The sequence below is a fragment of the Myodes glareolus genome, chromosome 5 (genome assembly GCF_982192425.1).
Source record: "Myodes glareolus chromosome 5, mMyoGla1.1, whole genome shotgun sequence".
Classification (NCBI taxonomy): domain Eukaryota; kingdom Metazoa; phylum Chordata; class Mammalia; order Rodentia; family Cricetidae; genus Myodes; species Myodes glareolus.
In genome coordinates this window covers 38,351,342-38,368,388 of record NC_142030.1, presented here as the reverse complement: position 1 = coordinate 38,368,388, position 17,047 = coordinate 38,351,342, and the positions used below count along the sequence as shown (strand labels likewise).

At 47.5% G+C, this 17,047-nt stretch overlaps 1 protein-coding gene and 1 long non-coding RNA gene across 3 annotated transcripts; one reads left to right on the top strand and one right to left on the bottom strand.

Annotated features, from left to right (window-relative positions):
- Positions 1 to 3,596: 3,596 nt before the first annotated feature.
- On the bottom strand, positions 3,597 to 5,906 carry LOC146894883 (uncharacterized). Its single transcript, XR_015001306.2, has 2 exons — positions 5,213 to 5,906; positions 3,597 to 4,435 (listed from the first exon to the last, which is right to left on the bottom strand). It is a non-coding gene; the product is annotated as an uncharacterized LOC146894883 (long non-coding RNA).
- A 3,077-nt stretch (positions 5,907 to 8,983) lies between these two features.
- Positions 8,984 to 14,999, top strand: Gpr15lg (G protein-coupled receptor 15 ligand). Of its 2 annotated transcripts, XM_048420869.3 has the most exons (4): positions 8,996 to 9,164; positions 10,835 to 10,915; positions 13,972 to 14,016; positions 14,445 to 14,999. In XM_048420869.3, exons 1-4 carry the CDS (start codon positions 9,095 to 9,097, stop codon positions 14,528 to 14,530), a joined length of 282 nt encoding a protein of 93 aa, XP_048276826.1. In that variant the 5' UTR covers positions 8,996 to 9,094; the 3' UTR covers positions 14,531 to 14,999. The 2 variants fall into 2 exon arrangements, with proteins under 2 accessions (XP_085543990.1, XP_048276826.1); XM_085687864.2 differs by lacking the exon at positions 13,972 to 14,016 and having other exon boundaries at positions 8,984 to 9,164.
- Positions 15,000 to 17,047: the final 2,048 nt, after the last annotated feature.

Genomic DNA, 17,047 nt, shown 5'->3' with positions numbered 1-17,047 from the left:
AACCTGGTATCTTGGATCTTATATCCTGGGTGGGCACGTAGGTATTTTCCTCACAGAATTAGAGTTGACCTGCAAAACGATGGGTTTTGGGCAACAATGGAAATTTTGTATCATTTGAAATCTTAAATTATAACATGTAGGTGGTTTAAAAATCACAGGCCCATGAACTTGCTGAGAAGGGTGTTGGTTTGTAAAACTTATTTTGACAAAACTTGAAAGCAAGTAGTTACTAAGTGGTGTATACATAAATTCACTTCATTCTAGTCAGTGGCAAAGATGTGTGTCTGTCCTGTGCTTGGGGATTTTTGTTTAGTATTTGAAACTTTTATACATATATCATTTTTCTCCCTAGTGCCCCAGACCCTTGCGTGCTCTCTCTTCCTCTCCCTTGGTCCTCCTCTCTCTCTCTCTCTCTTTTTTTTTTTTTTTGTTTACTTGCTTGCTTGTATTTTGTTAATAACCCATACATACATGGATATAGGGAGTGACCCCCTTGACTGCCATCAGCTACAGATAGCTTGTAGGAGGGTGGGAGCGCAGAGGTCCCTCCATTCTGGAATTGTGACCGGTTGACCGCTGACTCTACAGATGCTGTGAGTTGGTGTGTGTGGTAACCACCTTTAGAACAGCATTCACATCACATGGCACTCTTGCCTACATTTCTTTGCAGACTGTGAAATTCCCTGTACTTTAGGTAGTAGGGCTCCTATAGAGGACTCAGACAGCTGAGCACATACTCATTTATACTCAGTCTTTTAGCCGGTTATGAATCTCTGCATTAACCATGACCCACTGCAAAACAACAGCTTTTCTGACCAAATTTGAAAGCAACGTTAGGCTATGGGTGTTAGCATATATATCTGGAAGTTAGCATGACATTTTAGCAAAACAGATTTTGCCTCCTAGGGCTTAGGATCTCCCAAGTTAAAAGCTTCTCATAATACCAAATAGGAAACCCCTCCTGAGCACAGACTGTATCCATTCTGAAAGCGCTTAGTTACCTTCATAATCTTCTTGCCTGTCATTGCACCAGTGACCACATGTTGCCCAGAAGCCAGTATTGGTAGCATTTGGGTGCAGCATCAAATAAGCAATAGCCTACTCAACACCTAGCACTGTGTAAGTTAGCCCAGATGGCCAGTGGCCTGGCCATCTCAAAGTTGGTTTCTGTATGCCCTGAGCAATAGTGTTTTGCCATCAAGTTATGGTGTACAACAAAGAGCCATGGCACAGCCTATTTGGGCTGCCTCTGGGGCCTACCAGACTAGTGAGTCAAGATCCCGTTCTTGGCACGGAGATTGTCATTTAAACATATCTTCTGCACACAACATTGTCTACTCAGGTTTGTTCAAATTCCTTTCATATGTAATAGGTTACAACTTACTTCCGTAAGACGTCGTGTATCCTTAGTTTTGTCTGGCACCCCCCACACACACACGCCCTCTCCTTACACCCATCACCCTGTTTTCATTTAATTCCAAGGATCCTCTTCCCCCTGTATTCTACTGTCCCCTCTAGTAGGGCTTTTCCCCCTTTGGCTAGAAGATCCTGGGTTCCCATACAGCTCTCCCATGTTCTCTTCTCCTTGGTTGCGTTTTCTCCCCATCATGTTTTCCTCATTCCCCATCCCCTCTATGCCTCAGCCTTTCCTCTCCCAGTATCCTCTCCACTTTCATTTTACCTGTATTTGACTAGTCTCTCCCTTAAGGCATCCAGTTCCAATGGCTCATTTCCAGTTTTCTGGCTTCCACACGTACCCCAGGTTAAACATAAAACAACAACAAAAAGCTAGGATCCACATATAAAAGGAAACATAGCTTTTCTCTTACTTTCCCTGGGTAACCGTTCTATTTTTTTTTTAGTTCTATTTACCATTTATGAAAAAAATATAATTTTCAGAACTATTGTGTACTAAGTCATTCGTCGGTTGATAGAAATCTTGGTGATGCCATTCCTACCTATTGTGAGTTGGGCTTATTCAGAGCTGCCATATGACAGCAAATGCTTTCGAGGATATGGGTAAAAGGGAATCAATCCTTGGACCCTGTTGAGTGTAAACTAGTAGTCACTCTGGAAATCAGTCTGGGGGTTTCTCAAAACCCCAACTCTATTATTCCTCACCATATTCCAACAGCGCTTTCATCCTACTGCAGAGATACTTAGCATCCATAATTATCCTTACCAATTTTCTTAAGGTTATGCCTGCATGCCAGAAGAGGGCACCAGATCTCAATCTCCTTATAGATGGTTGTGAGCTACCCTGAGGTTGCCGGGAACTGAACTCAGGACCTCTGGAAGAACAGCTAGTGCTCTTAACCACTGAGCCATCTCTCCAGCCAGCCTGTACCTATTTTTAATAAGGCTAGTGAAATGACTCAGCAGGCAGCATGCCTGATGACTTTAGTTGGATCTTCGGGAACCCACCTGGAGGGAGAGAGCAGACTCCTGCAGACTCCCTCTAACTTCTGCATGTGTGCCCATATGTCTTTTTCTTTTAAGTTTAATTATGTATTTATATTTTATAAATGAATACTCTGCATATATACCTGCAAGCCAGACATCAGATCCTATTATAGACAGTTGTGAGCCACCATATGGTTGCTGGGAATTGAACCTGGGACCTCTGGAAGAGCAGACAGTGCTCCTAACTGCTGAGCCATCTCTCCAGCCCCTCCATATGTCTTTTTTTAAGGGAGTGGGGCTTCAGAGAGCATTACAAGAAAGAAGAAGCAGGTCAGCACAGTTACATTTTGAAATCATGTTCAATAGGTAGATCTTGGCAATGCAGAATGACTGACTAGATGGTGAATAGAATTCAAGAATGATCTGTTTTCAAGACTGAAATTTGGTGTCCCTGAAGGAATTCTTGGCGCCAAGTGGAAACAGAATGAGTGGCCAGAGGCACGTCAGTCTGAAAGCTTGCAACTGACCACCAGTAACCAGGAGTAGTTCAATAGTGTCCAGAGAAGGCCCTGGACCTTGCTGATCTTGGAACACAGTGCTTAAGGCAGAGACCCTCATTCCTAGAGGTACAGAATTTGGAAGTCTTGACAACCCTTTTCTTCAGAGCTTGAGTCACCCTTCAGATGTCAGCACACCTGAGTGACTCATGAACTAGGGTGGTGTTTTCTGTCAGACATGCTTAATAGTTGGAGCACAAGGAATAACACTTAGATGACTCAAGACTATCCAGAAAATAAAAAAAAAAATCATCTGTAGTGCTTTTAACGAGTTCTGGGAAGTGTTGGTATTTCTGGGAAGACCAGAGGCAACAGGTGTGGGGAGTGGCAATCTACGCAGCAGAGAACTCGACTCCACTGCAGGACCCAATCAAATACTGTGTTGTGTTGGAAGCTATAAAGTCTGCAGGACTTTTTAAGTAGACTAATGCTTCCTAAAGCTGAAAGAAGCTTGGGGTCATCAAGATGACTTGGTAGGTAAGCGTACCTGAGTGTGATTCCTAGGACCCGTGTGGCAGAAGGCAAGAACCAACTTGGGTGTGCTGTCCGCCCATCTTCACAAAGGCCTCGCAGCTCATACACGCTGCATGCGTGTGCCTACACACACAGGCACAAAATGACAAACACCAAACTACAGAAAGGAGATTTTTTGTTTTTTTACTTGTAAATTAGTGAGGATACAGGTAATTTGGTAAGAAAATGGGTAGTCTGGTATATTTTAGCATATCATAACTGCCTCTGGTTATTTTATGTGTATGAGTGCTGTGCCTGCATGAATATATATGCACCATGCATGTGTCTGCTGCCCTCTCTGGCCAGATGCCAGATTCCGTGGAACTGGAGTTAGAGACAGTTGTAAGCTACCTTGTAAGTCTGAGTCAAATCCAAGAGTCCTCTGGAAGAGCAGCCAGTGCCTGTAACTGCTGAACTTTTCTCTCCATTCCCTGGGTAATATTTAAGCATGGAATGCGTATAGAGAGGTGGCGGGAACCATCGAAACACTTGATAGGAAGCTCCTAGGGAAACAGTCAGACCCACTGCGGCACTGGCCTTTAAGCTTTCAGTTCTCCATGGCCCAGCATGCTTTGCAACCTTGAGTCTAGGACTGCCCATCTCCAGCAGCTCCACATGTCTCTATCCTATTCTGGGGCTTCCAGTGGTGGGGAAGCGAGGAGACACCTCTCCTGGGAAAGCTGCTGGTGAGTAGCAAGGGACAGAGAGATGCCAATAGTTTTCATCCTGAGCCTTCTTGCTGTTCTTCAACCCGAAGCAGAAACCTTTGCCACTCACGCTCTGTCCATACCCTCCTTTTTTCCAGAGCTATTATGGGCTCTGCTTGTCCTCACCTCCATCACAGTCCATGTGTCCATAGCTGGTGACGGCACATGCACTCTGGAGGCAGAGGCAAGCCGATCTCCAAGATCCAACCTGGTCCAGAAACCTCCAGGACGGCCAGGACTACATGGAAACTCTGCCTTGAAAAAAAAAAATATCCACATGTACAAGTGTTGTCTGTCCCCTGTTATTACTAAGGAAGACCTGAAATTCAAGGTGTGTGTGCCTAGGGACAGGAGAAGGTTCCTACCAAAGCATCAGATATCCTTTAACATGGGCGGTGCCTGCATACCATCTGGAGACAGGTCGTGATTGGAAAAGAAAGAGCTAGCCACCTTATTTCCGGATCTATATCCTAAGAAAGTGAAGTCAGTATGTGGAAAAGGTATCTGTGCTCCTGTATTCCTCACAGCCCTGTTCACAACAGCCACGGTAGAGAATCAACCTGAGTGTCCATCAGTGGCTGAGGAAAGAAAAGGCATCTGGTATATATGTCTAACATAATCCTGCTGGCCCTGAAAAGGGTAAATTTGCCATAAACAACAACCTGGGTATTGTGTTAAATGAAATAAAGAGGCACAGAGCTGAGAGGTGGTGCCGCAGGTGGATCTCTGTGAGTTCAAGTCCGGCCTAGTCTACAGAGCAAGTTCCAGGACAGCCAAGGCTACACAGAGAAATCCTGTCGGGGAGGAGGGGGAGCGGAGCACAGAAAAGAAAGTTCATATATGAACTCTAAAACCATTACACCAGCAAAGCAGTGAACGGTAGGTGGGCTGTTTCCATCACGAGCACACACAGACTGGCATCCCAGCTCCAACACCAACCTGCAGTGGTCATGGAAGTGCAGAGAAAACAGAAGAAAGTCTTCCTGCAAGCCCTTGTGGGGTAGTAGAGGACACGACATTCGGAAAACTTACCTGTCAGTGAAGTACACCCCAGAGCAGCTGCTGCCTCCATGGAAATTCAGGGTGGCCCCAGAATCGAGGCTGTTGGAGAACTATCTGGGGACCAGGAGGTAATCTGAAGCTTCACCACTGCAGTGAGAACAGAGGCCAGCCACGCCCTTGTTAAGGGTAGGGACTGAGGGAACCTCCACAACCACACCCCAACCCCACCACATCCATAGCCTTGTTATTAGCAACATAATGTCCGCATGTAGGCGAGAACAAGTGCATAGAATGAAGGCCTATGAGGAAACGGAGTTCAGGGTAGCTGTAGACAATGCCATCTTGCTGGTTTTCCTCACTGCACATGCACACTAGAACTCTGAGGGAGAACAGCGGCTCTTTGGAACCTGATTAACCTAGCTGCAGGTGAGAGACCATCGGAGGACTGCAAGACCAAGTGAAACTTCACAATCCCCCAAGCAGGGATCAAGCAGAAGGCGAATTCCATGCAGCCCAGAGGAAGGGCTGGGGCCTGAAACCTCTTGTCACCCTCCGTTAGCGGCTGCTCTGAGGTTTGCAAAGCACACAAGAGGGAGAATCATTTCTGATCAACCACGAGGTCTCTAAAGAAGAGGTAGGTGCCGCCTGAGGTATGGAACTCAGGCCAAAGAGTGAGCAAGCTGGGCGGGGAGCCTGATGGCAGCTTTGTCCGACAGCAGCTTTGTCCTCCCTGCTCCTAGAAACGACAAATATGATTTGAAATGTTTCCTTCCTTATAAAATCCCCCTTGTTTTAGGTGTGCCTTCAGAGAGTCTCTTCTCAGGATGGCTGCCAAGTTTTCAAAGTCATCTTTGGAAATCATCCAAATCTGGGCATTTCTTTTCTTCCATACTAAAATTGCATATGCTTGAGACTAACAGGTGTCCCTATGAAGACACTGCTCCCTCTCACCTCAGCTCGGCATGCGATTCTGAACGTTCTGAAAAGCCAGAGGTGTTTCTTCCTTTTTTAAAGTAAGAAGTTAACAGTTAGCTCTGAAATGTTAAAAGTGAAAATCTGGGAAGAGTGGTTGTCCCTGGGGCTGAGCTTGGAGTATATGTTATATACCCTGTATTATTTTAATTTGCCTCAATATGGTCTTGTGAGCATTTGAAAAAGAGGCAGAATCCCAACACAGGACTCAGTTCTTTCCCCGAAACTTGTGACCCTAGAAAAACCTGCAGATGTGAGAATTGTGTGTTGTGTGGGTGTCAAGCAGAGCTCCCAAGATAGGCAATTCCCTTAACTGAACACTGTCCTTGTGATTTTGTCTTGTGATGAGGAACAAGCTATGCTAAGAACCAAAAGTCTGTTTCTGGTTTCATAGTGGGGTGCTGAGAAGTCCCAGGAGGATGATGGGAGACTGGCCTACTGGGTCAGAAGACCCAGGCAGCCCTCCCCTAATTACTATGCAGTCTGTGTCAGGAACACTTCCAGAGCTGGTGCCCAGGAAAGAGGTGGGGAACCACTGTTAGAAAAAGGGTGCATATTTTCTAGAGGTGATAACTGAGGGGAAAGAGCAACTTAGCTGGAAGAAAGGTAAGGACTGGTCTAATAAGACGTACCGTCCTACAGACCAGGAACCTGAACTAGTTTCTGTGGGTGAACTAACTGTAAAGTTCTTCCACACCTATAAAAAGCATGGGCTACTGGTCCAGATGTCCCCTGAACGTTGTTTTCTCGTCAACCATTCTGAGCACGAGCCGAAACTGCTTCTCTGTCCCCACAACAAACAGAGCCCCGGGGTTAAATGTACCATGGGACAGGCACCATCAACAGGCAATGTCTCACTAGTCTACCAGGATCCCAGAGAGCTGGATAGAACGTGACACCCTCCTATGAGACCTGCTAGGTTAGGAACCAGATATCTATTCCTCGATCACAAGAAATATGTCCTATCAAGACAAAGGAGAGTTGTCACCGCACCGTGAGAGCAATCTCAAGTTCCATGTGTGTTCACACAGGCAGGACAGACACATTAAGGCTCCAGAAACCTGGATGGTTTCCAGAAGGGAGTTCCTACAGGCTGGCCCACCTTCCAACACTTCACACTTCTTAAACCAGAGTCACCTGCTGCCCTGTGCCCACCCATGTGGAGAGCCCCTCCCATACATGTTCCTTGTTCTCTCTTGGCTGCAAGGACATGGTATGCTTTGTTTCTTAGGTTTGGATCTGAGGGTGTGTAGTGTAGTTAGTTCTCCTTTCCTAGTTAACCTCTTCATGCCAGAGCCTTAATCTTCCAATCATAGCTGGAATGAAAGCCTGCCCTAGGGCCAGGTGACCAGGTGCTTTCCACTCTCAACCCAACCAAGGCATGGCGGAGCTCTGTGCCACCCTCAGCCACTCAGAGATGCCCACAAGTTACAAAGATGCCACAGACCTGCAGTGTATACTCTGCTCTCCCTTGGCTCTGTGGGTTCGGGCCGTCTGTCTGTCTCTCAGACCTCACTCTGAGATCTAGCAGTCAACACCAGCCACCATCATCGCCACAGCAGCCAGGAAAGCCTGGGAGAGAAGATTCCTGAGCCGGGTCTGGAAGGAGGAGCAGGAACTGATTCAGGAGTTTGTCCAGAGTTGGGTAAAGGCCCAGCAGAGTATATGGGAATTGCCCACCGACTATCTCTCATAGCCTGGAGATCTCCTGGTTTCTCTTACCCTCAAGACCAGGGCCTGGTACTTGCTGAGATGCCCATGCAGTATTGCTGAAGGTGCCCAGTGCTTGCCCTGCCCCAAAGGAAGCTGCACTTCGTTCACTCCCTAGGCTTGGGCATGTGTCTTCAATACCACATTCCTAACAGATCATTCCTAACAGAAAAAAGAGCTCTAGGTGTCAAGTCATCTGTCTACCCAACCAAAAGACACCATGCCTCCCTTTTTCGTCTTGGCCCATATAACTCCTCTGTGTTCCAGGAAGTTCACCACAACCTGAATGATCTGCCATACCAGCCACTGCTCTACCCCACCCTGTCTGCTCCATCTCTGCACAGCCTTCTCTGCTTCCTCCCGAAAATGACTAGACAACATCTTTCATGGCATTCGGCATGATACGATGTAGGGTGACAGTCACCTCTTTGCACAGCCACCTCCCGGGCCAGGCACAGTGGTGGAGAGCACATCTCAGTGAAGGGCATGTGTCTAAGGGATGGGTGACCTAGCATCCTGTATCTGTGACACGTTTCCTTATTCCTCCAATCAAATTCTCCCCGTGCCATGCCTTGCTCAGGCGAATGTGTGACACTCTTTTTATCTAAGAACCTTGCCAGTTGCCCACCAGGGGCTAGCTGTGGCCACCACACAATCTAACAATGGCACGAGTGCCGGCTTGGTCAAAACGACTTCTGGAGCATGTTCTCATGCAGCTCTGTATCCAACCACATATGGACAGCAGACCCAGCGACATTTAATGACAGCAAGTTCAAGATAACGCTGCTGATAAGTGGGAGAGAAAGGATTCAAACCCAGACTGTTTGGCTCTCCCTAAGGCTTTGCCTGTGGTTTTATGGCTCCTTTCCCAGCCATATTTGCAAGAAAGCAGGAAGGTCTTCATTTGATGGAATTATTGCTGACTCTAAAAGTTAACGTTCAACCCCGGACAGTGGTTTTTCCTTCTCTAACCACTGAAATCACCATAGCACTCAGGGCTACACATTGACAAGTCCCTGCAACAAGTCACCTAATCCTTCTGGCTTCTTGAAGAGCTGGTTTATTGTCCTGTTGGGAGGGGCTGGGTGTGCTTAGGAGACTTCTAGGGCTGGGAAGCCTTTCTATGGAGGAACGCCTCTCTCTGTCAGTCTATAAATGTCTTCAGCGGCCAAAAGGAGGCCTTCTGTGGCGCTGCTCCCTCCCTAGCTTTGAGACTCCAGCTATTTCACCATGAGACTTCTAGCCCTTTCCAGTCTGCTCTGTGTGCTTCTTCTCTGCTTCTGCATTCTCTCCTCAGAAGGTAAGCCTGCGCTCCGGGCCCGCTCTAGTCCCTGAGTAGTGATCCCATGGTCTGGGAAGGTTCCAAACAGGAACTAATGGGGATCAGGTGCCAGCAGACAGTCCTGAACCCGGGAAAGAACTCCACAGATATTCTGTCCACCACAGTGGCCAACAGGTAGCTTGGGGACTTCAGGCTTTATAGCTTCTAAGTGCAACCCTACACTCCCAAGCATGCTGAGGGTCTATCTACTGTACAAACTAAGGGTTTGGGCATGAGCTGTATAAATTAAGGGGTTTTGACACAAGACATATAAACTGGGGACGTGATTGCTCCCAGGTATGGCTGAGAGGAACGTTTTCATTGTACATATAAGGTACGTGCTGCCAGAGACATCTAGAAGAGTCCAGAGAGAGGAAGTAGCAAACTGAATGCGGCCAGAAGAACGGACCTGGTCATGAGAGGAGCGAGGGAGAGGGAGAGAGGAAGACAAAGGAAGCCAAGAGAGAGGACAAAAGAGAGAGTGCCTAGCTGAAATGGCAGGGTTATGTGAAAAGGAGAAGCTGGGGGAGGGAAGCCCGTTTAGGGTGGGGCAGGGCCAGAAGAACCATGGGTAGTTGTTATACCCTGAGAGAGCCTGGAGGTCGGCATGTGCTTAGTATGCCGATAGACACCACCACAGCCAGTTGTCCCTTCTGAAAGTAATAAGAAAATGGTTCCTTTGCTTGAGGAAAACATGCAGAGGAGTTGGGGGGAGTGGAATTTGCTTTGTTACCTGACACCTGGGTGCTCACCATGCAAACAGAAGTCCTTTCAGAGAGCTGTTCACTTGATTGGGAAGTCAGGTGACCTCTGTTGCCACTTGTGTTGTGTTGGGGACAAAGTAAATAAGTATCTCAAAGTCTTACGCACAGAAAGCCCCATGGGCAGATGGAATGAGGTTATGCATAATAGGGGGATATGCGTTTGGGATGTTGCTGTCTGCTCAGATGCAGGAAACATACATACATGATCTTTCTGTCCCTGTAGAGATGAATATCTCTGTCTCTGCCTTTAAGATGTATTTGATTTACCTGCCTATGTGTGGATGGGCCACACGTGTGCAGGTGCCCTCCAGGCCAGCAGAGGGTGCTGGAGTCCCTGGTGTTGGAGTTACAGGTGGTTCTGAGTCACTCAAATGAGTTTTTGAAACCAAATTTGGGTCCTCTAGAAGAGTGGTAAGAGGTCTTAAAGCCCAAGTCCCCTCCCCATCACCTTACTGCTTTCTTCATTCTAAAGGCTGAGTATTGGAGCCTTTCTCTCATACTTAACCTCCAACTACTTTTTTCCTTCCCCTAACTGACCTCATCCTGTTTTTTGTTTGCTTGTTTTGGACAGTGGTTGCTTGTTTTTAATAATGTCCTTGTTTGTTTGTTTCGCTTGTTATTTTATTTTTCAACACAGGGTTTCTCTGGGAAGCCCTGGCTATTTTCACTCTGTAGACCAGCATGGTCTCGAACTCAGAGATCTGCCTATCTCTGCCTCCCCAGTGCTGGGACTAAGGGAGTGAGCCACCATTGTCCAGCTTTTAGCAAATGTTCTTGAACTCTGGGTCTTGTGAGTGGAAGCCCTCTCAAGTTATCCCCGTACAAATTGGCATGATGGTGGCCCTGGCCTGCTAATTGGAAGGTCTGTATCCTATTACTTCTCAGGGAGAAGGCATCCCCCCAAGTTCTCAAAATCCAGACTCTGCTGCTACCCTTTTCCTAGAGCCAAACAGGCAAACCGGAAAGGTAAGTAACCTCATCCTGTCTGGGCTGGGAGTGGGAAGATTTCTAGGGTGGTCATGGGACAGGCCAGATCTGTGATCAGCCCGAGCCAGTGCCTTCTGTCAAACTCTAGTGCAGAGGAACCACATTTATTCTCAGTCACGCAGAGTTTAGAGTCTTCTGAAGAGGCAACAACTTGGCCATTTAAAACTGAACACTTTATGTCAAGAAAAACCTCTTAAGAATGGTATAGGGACCAGGCATGCCCAGAATTTAGAGAAGCTAACAAAAGATGACGATGAATCCTGAGAGCAGCGACACAATGAATTTAAGGCTCGAGAGCTGGGAATATGGCTCAGTCAGTGGAGGAATGCTTGCCTAGAAAGTTCAGGGTCCTGGGTTCAATCCCCATTTGAAGAAAAAGAGGAGAGAAGAGAGAGGAGAGGTGGGGAAGCACCCATCCCTGGATGGGAGGCCTCAGGGGGAAGACTGGGAACCTGAAAGCAGATGGTGGAAAATAGGAACGTGGTACAGAGGAAGTGGCAAGAAAAAAGAACAGAGACAGGGGAGCTACAGAATGGGGGGGTGTTGCCCAGACGATCTGCAAACCATAGCCCTCCAGTAGACCTGAAGCAGGACCCACATGAGGGTCTCCAGTCAGTGTGTGGAGTATATGGGGTGCAGAAAACTCCAGTTTGGCAGGAAACAAGACAACTCCCAGAGATGTAGACAGGCACACTGAGGCTCAGTTTGACACCAGCATGGCCATGATCCATCAGTATGAGGCCTGGAAGAGCCAAGCTGCCATCTCCCAGACCTGAGAAAGATAACAGTGGGTCGTGATGAAGATAGGCCCAGGTCCAGACCTCTAAGCTCGCAGATCCCAGCACTGTGACTCTAGGCCAGCAGCAGACTGAAGCTCTGAGTTGCTGGCCCAGGATGGGTAGTCAGCATGGCTGGAACTTTGTGACTTTTGTACAGAGAGTCCTAGAGCTTAGAGCAGGCAGAGGCCTGTGGGAAGGTTGCAGAACTCAGACCAGACATGGCCTAACTTTAATGAAAGGCCTGTGTCTCAGCTCTCCACAAGTGCTAGTTCTTGGGAGTCCAAGGCTACAGCTCCCCTACTGCAGGTAGTAGCACATGAAGGCCATGACCAGCTACCAAGAGTCCTGTCTTCCAAGGACTGTGTCTTCCAAGGACTTCCTGTCTTCATGGGAATGAAGAGAGAGGCGGAATAAGGAAGACAGGATAGTTCCAATCTCCATACCCCTGAGAGTCTGGGAACCCCTCCTCCACACTGCCATCACACCCAGTCAGGGCTGGGTAAAAATAACCACTTCTCTCACACATACCTCGTGAATAACCAAGTGTGAGGCACCCGCCTAGGCAAGGTGGAGGGTGAGCACTGGTTGCCAGCAGCTCTGCTTCCCTTAGGAGTTTGTGAAATGAGGTGCAAATGGAGGGGAGAGAGAGATGCCACCTCCCCACTGAGGGTGGCTTGCTGGAACCTGTCATCCTCTCTAGCCCCTCCCTGTACAGATACACAGAGGCAGAAGAGAAAAGAGAAACTGGGGAGAAGAAGGGGGTCACATACGCATTACACATACCCACATACCTACAACTACACAGATGCAAGTACATGCGTGCAAACACATGCACATCACATAATTACACACTCCATACACAAAACTACACACACCACACTGGCTGCAGGATCCAGCTTGGTGTTGTTGATAAGTTGGTAGGGTTGTATCCACAGAGCAGAAGGCAAGCCCATAACACCCTGTAAACCTGTCTTGCTGTCACAATGGAAGAGGCTGGGCTTCCAGAGTAGCTGCACCCACCCCAGAACCCATGAGTGTTGTGTGTATTTGTGTATAAAGTTACATGGCACAATGTTGTTATATATGTAGTATTTGTATATGCATCTATGTTCGTGTGGGGGGTATACCTCTCCTCCCTCCAGCTTCTCTTTTTCCTCCCGACTCTTCACTGCTGCTGATTACCCAATACCTAACCCAGAGAACATGTTTGCCCAGGCTTGCTGCTTCCACCCAGCATCTCCCAGATCCTAAGATCCAGAGAGAAGGAATGAGAAGATGAGTCAGGGTGTTGGGCAATCAACATCAGGATTTCAGGGTGTTTCGTGTTGCTGTTGATTAGTCTCCTCTGCCTGGTTCATAGGCATGAGAACTCTTTCCACTTTCTACAAAAAAGGAAATTTACACCAGCGGAGACAATAGAGGCACTCAGAGTGACTAAAGATCATCCTAAAACCTGAGATCTACTCTGTATCTACACACTGGGTCAGGCCCACACAATGACCCGATGTGCAGGGCTTGGATTCTGGGTGGAAGTAACAAAAACAGCTTAGAAAGTTAACAGGATAAATGAATGGCAATCTGGCAGACGTGACTGCGTTTTCCAGCATACTAGAAGGAGATGGGACAGAGTTTCCCTAAAGCAGTTTTGCAAACTGTAGAGCGGCCTACATAGAACACTGTCCAGGTAACACTTTCGAATGGCACATCAGTACACTGATACAGCGGGCTGCTGAGGGGCTCAGACAATGGCCGGAGTCAGACCCCACCAGATCAGAGTTAGGATCTAGGAGCCTTTGTTAGGCCACCTGCCTTTTTCGTGTCACAAGGTCACCAGGGGAAGCTTCTGCAAGGCCATATGGACCTGAGACAAGCCCGGGTCCTGAGGATTTGTGCCAACAAAATGAGTTGGAACAAAAAGCTCAACAAAATGAGTTAACCCACAGGAGCAGACTCGGGGTAGGATTCTGAAGATCTCACACACACACACACACACACACACACACACACACAACTCCCGCCTGCCATGCAACTGTCTCTGTCTTTAAAAAGGGATTTAACTGTAGTGATAAAGGTCATCCACTGGGGAAGAGGGATCACTTGAGGATCTGAGGATAGCGATACCGGGGTGAACATACAACATATAAACCCAGAACAATAAACCCTAGGAAGGAGGCGGTGGCTAGGACAGGCAATTCTACTGCCAAGCGGTCCAATTAGAGGAAACAATTTCCTGATCCTTGTAATTCTATTCATTAGCCTCGGCTATGCAAGAAGTTGTCCTCACCGTGGGAAACAAAAACAGTAAGTACAGTTTTCAGTGAGTTTGCCTGTCAGATAGGTGTGTCTTTCATCATAGCCAATCATATTCATTTGTTTATTTATTTGCTCATTTGCATATTTGCGATAACCTACTGGGGTCTTTATTTATGATGCCTGCATGAGGTTGAGGATGAATAAGGTACTTAAAGTTTGATTTCACTAGTATCTACATCTACTGCCACCTCTAATCCTTGCAAGAATCCTGAACATTTGCTACTGTTATGGGTTCTTCAGGAAAGGCCCTTGTAGATTCCAGAGAGGGCAGTGATACCCACTTATTTGATTTCTTTAAATTCTTTTGTGTAAGAATGCGCCTTAACTGTGCCTTCCTCCTTCTTTTCACCCTCTTCTATCCACTTCACTTGGCCTTCCCGTGCCCCTTCTTCTTGTCGGCTGTCACTCGTCACCAGGAAACTACACCAGGATCTGCAGGCTATGCAAAAGCAAGGCACCATCCAACTCCTGGGTGGTGCCCGGTGCGCTCCCACAGGTATAGAGCACCTGAAGCCTGGCTGCGCCCAGATGACCTTCATGCCCAGCTGTGGAGACTCCAGAAGCCTTGATTTGTCCCCTGCCAATTTCCATGGCACCAGTGAACTGTGACACTGGGAGGCTTCACGGCAGAGACCCAGGAACATTCCAGAATTCTCTAAGTTCTAGTTCCAATAGGACCACCAACCTTCAGAGTCACTATGATCCAGGCTCAGCCCACATATCTTCATGGCTCCTCCAAAGTGAAAGTCAAAGATTCCTCCTGTGGGAGCTACAACTCCAGAGATTTCAAAGGTGGCCAGAGTACAGAATAGCAAGACCTCTGTGTGATCAGCCAGGACTACAGCATCTCAGACACCCACAGACAGTCCCAAATTCCTATCCTTTAACCAATGGCCTCCAAACCAATTCCTGTAACTTCCTGATGTTTGTCATTAGGAGAGCACCAAAATAAATAAATAAATAAATAAATAGGCATACACACTATGCGTGGAACATCCTTGTCTGAGAATGTAATGTGGCCTAAACTACAACATTATGGTGAGAGGAAAGAGTCTGGAATAGCTTGCTGGCTCCTCCATCACAGGCCAATCTTACAGTAAGAGAGAGACAGTAGTTCGAACCCTGAGCCCAGTCTTTGGCCAGGTTTCTCTGTAGGCTTCACAGTCCAATTTTCTGTAAAATAGGCATGAGAGGAGCAAGCAGCCAGGGGTAGAGTCCCTGCAAAGTGCTAGGCTTAGAAAGGCCCAGCAAATGCCCCATCCTGGAGCAGTATTTATCTCCACGGTGAGCAAAGAGCTCAAAGGAGACAGGTGGCTCAGGTCTAAGAGGCTTGTCTCAGTAAAGCTCCTTCTAAGCGGATTCTCCCAGCAAGGTGACAAGCCCCCTTTCCTGTATTCCTGCCAGGCCTGTGTGAAAACACCAGGCCCATCAGGTGTGAGTCTGATAGGCAGAGCTTCTCTGGGGACAACCCAGGCTAATCAGAGCCTGTGTCCTGTCAAGGATCAGCTTTCCACCTCCTTTTCATAGCTGTCCTCCTCCTCCCTCCCTCCCACCCCCCTCCACTTACCCATTCCTAGGGAGAACAGATGCAGCACTGGGTCCCAAGGCTCAAAGAGCAAGGCCCTCTGACATCTGAGAGGAAGAACGGGAGGTGACAGGTGTAGGAGTCCATTCATGGTGCTTTCAGACCCTCTCAGGAGCTCCTCCTGTCTGAAATCCCTACCTTCTTGGCAATGGGAGGGCTGGGAGCTTCTATTGCTCAGCCTTATATCCCCTCCATTCTCCCTTGAAAGAAACAATGAAACCCACGTGAGACTTTACCCGTCTACTTGGCTCTATAGGAGAAAGAAAGATAAGGGTTCAAAGACAAAGCCCATCCCATTCTCGCAATGGGCAGAACGATGAAAGCACACGATATAAGCCTCAGTATCCCTGAGGGGAGGGGGACAAGATAGAAGGACTCAGCTGGTCCTTGGAGAAATGAGCAGTTCTGGGGGAGGGGGGAGTAGGGACTACAGTGCCACAGTCCAAAGCTACTTCCCAAAAAAGGTCCGCCTTCTGGGGACACCAGCCCCAGAACAGCCAAGGTCATAGGAATCAAAAAGGAACTATGATCAGGTGCCTGCTCCTCCCCAACGCACCCCACCTCTGCCTCACGTATATTCTTTGCCTAGGGAATAAAGGAAACCCTGAGTCTACTCTAGTAGCAAAACCTGGAGTTTACTCACTGTCAGACCTCACCAAGGCCCATCAACCCAAGAGGTGGATACTGATTCTCACAGACCAAGCATCTCCTTCCTCTTCCACTGGCTCCTAGCATCAGCACCATGGACTTTTAAACATTCCCAGTAGTGAAGAGTTTTGTTCACGAAGAACAGACAGGAACTCAAGCATTTAGAAGTGATTGTAAAATAATAAGATATAGTGATGCTTTGCTTATGATCTAATAAATCTTGCTTAAAAATCAGAGTGCAAAGCTAGCCTCACTAGTCATCTATACCACCAGGCAGTGGTGGCACACACATCTAACCCCAGCAGCCACACTAGTTAGCCGTAGAGGCCGGGCAGTGGTGGTGCACACCTTTAATACCAACACTAGAAAAAAATATAAGGTGGAATGAGACAGGAACTCGCTCTCATTTCAATCGGAAGATTTCGTAGAGGTAAGAACTTTCTAGTGGTTGGTTGCTTTGCTTTTCTGATCTTCAATTTGAATCCCAATATTTGGGTTTTTATTATTCATGCTGCATTAAGTCTACAAGTCACATATTGATGCCTTTCTTAGGTCCTTGAAGAATCTAGGCATGCTTAGAGGATAGAGTAGGGTTATTAGAGAATGTGTATGATTTCCATGGCAACTAAAGGAGTCCATGGTCCCTGAAGGGCTGGGATGCTTGGTGCAGTTGATAGAGCATGAATATCTGAGACAGATTTGGGGATCAAGTAATGGCTCTGTCACACATACATTTATGTGACATTAGATGAGGTCAGGTGGCTTCTCAGAGCCTGAGTACCCCAT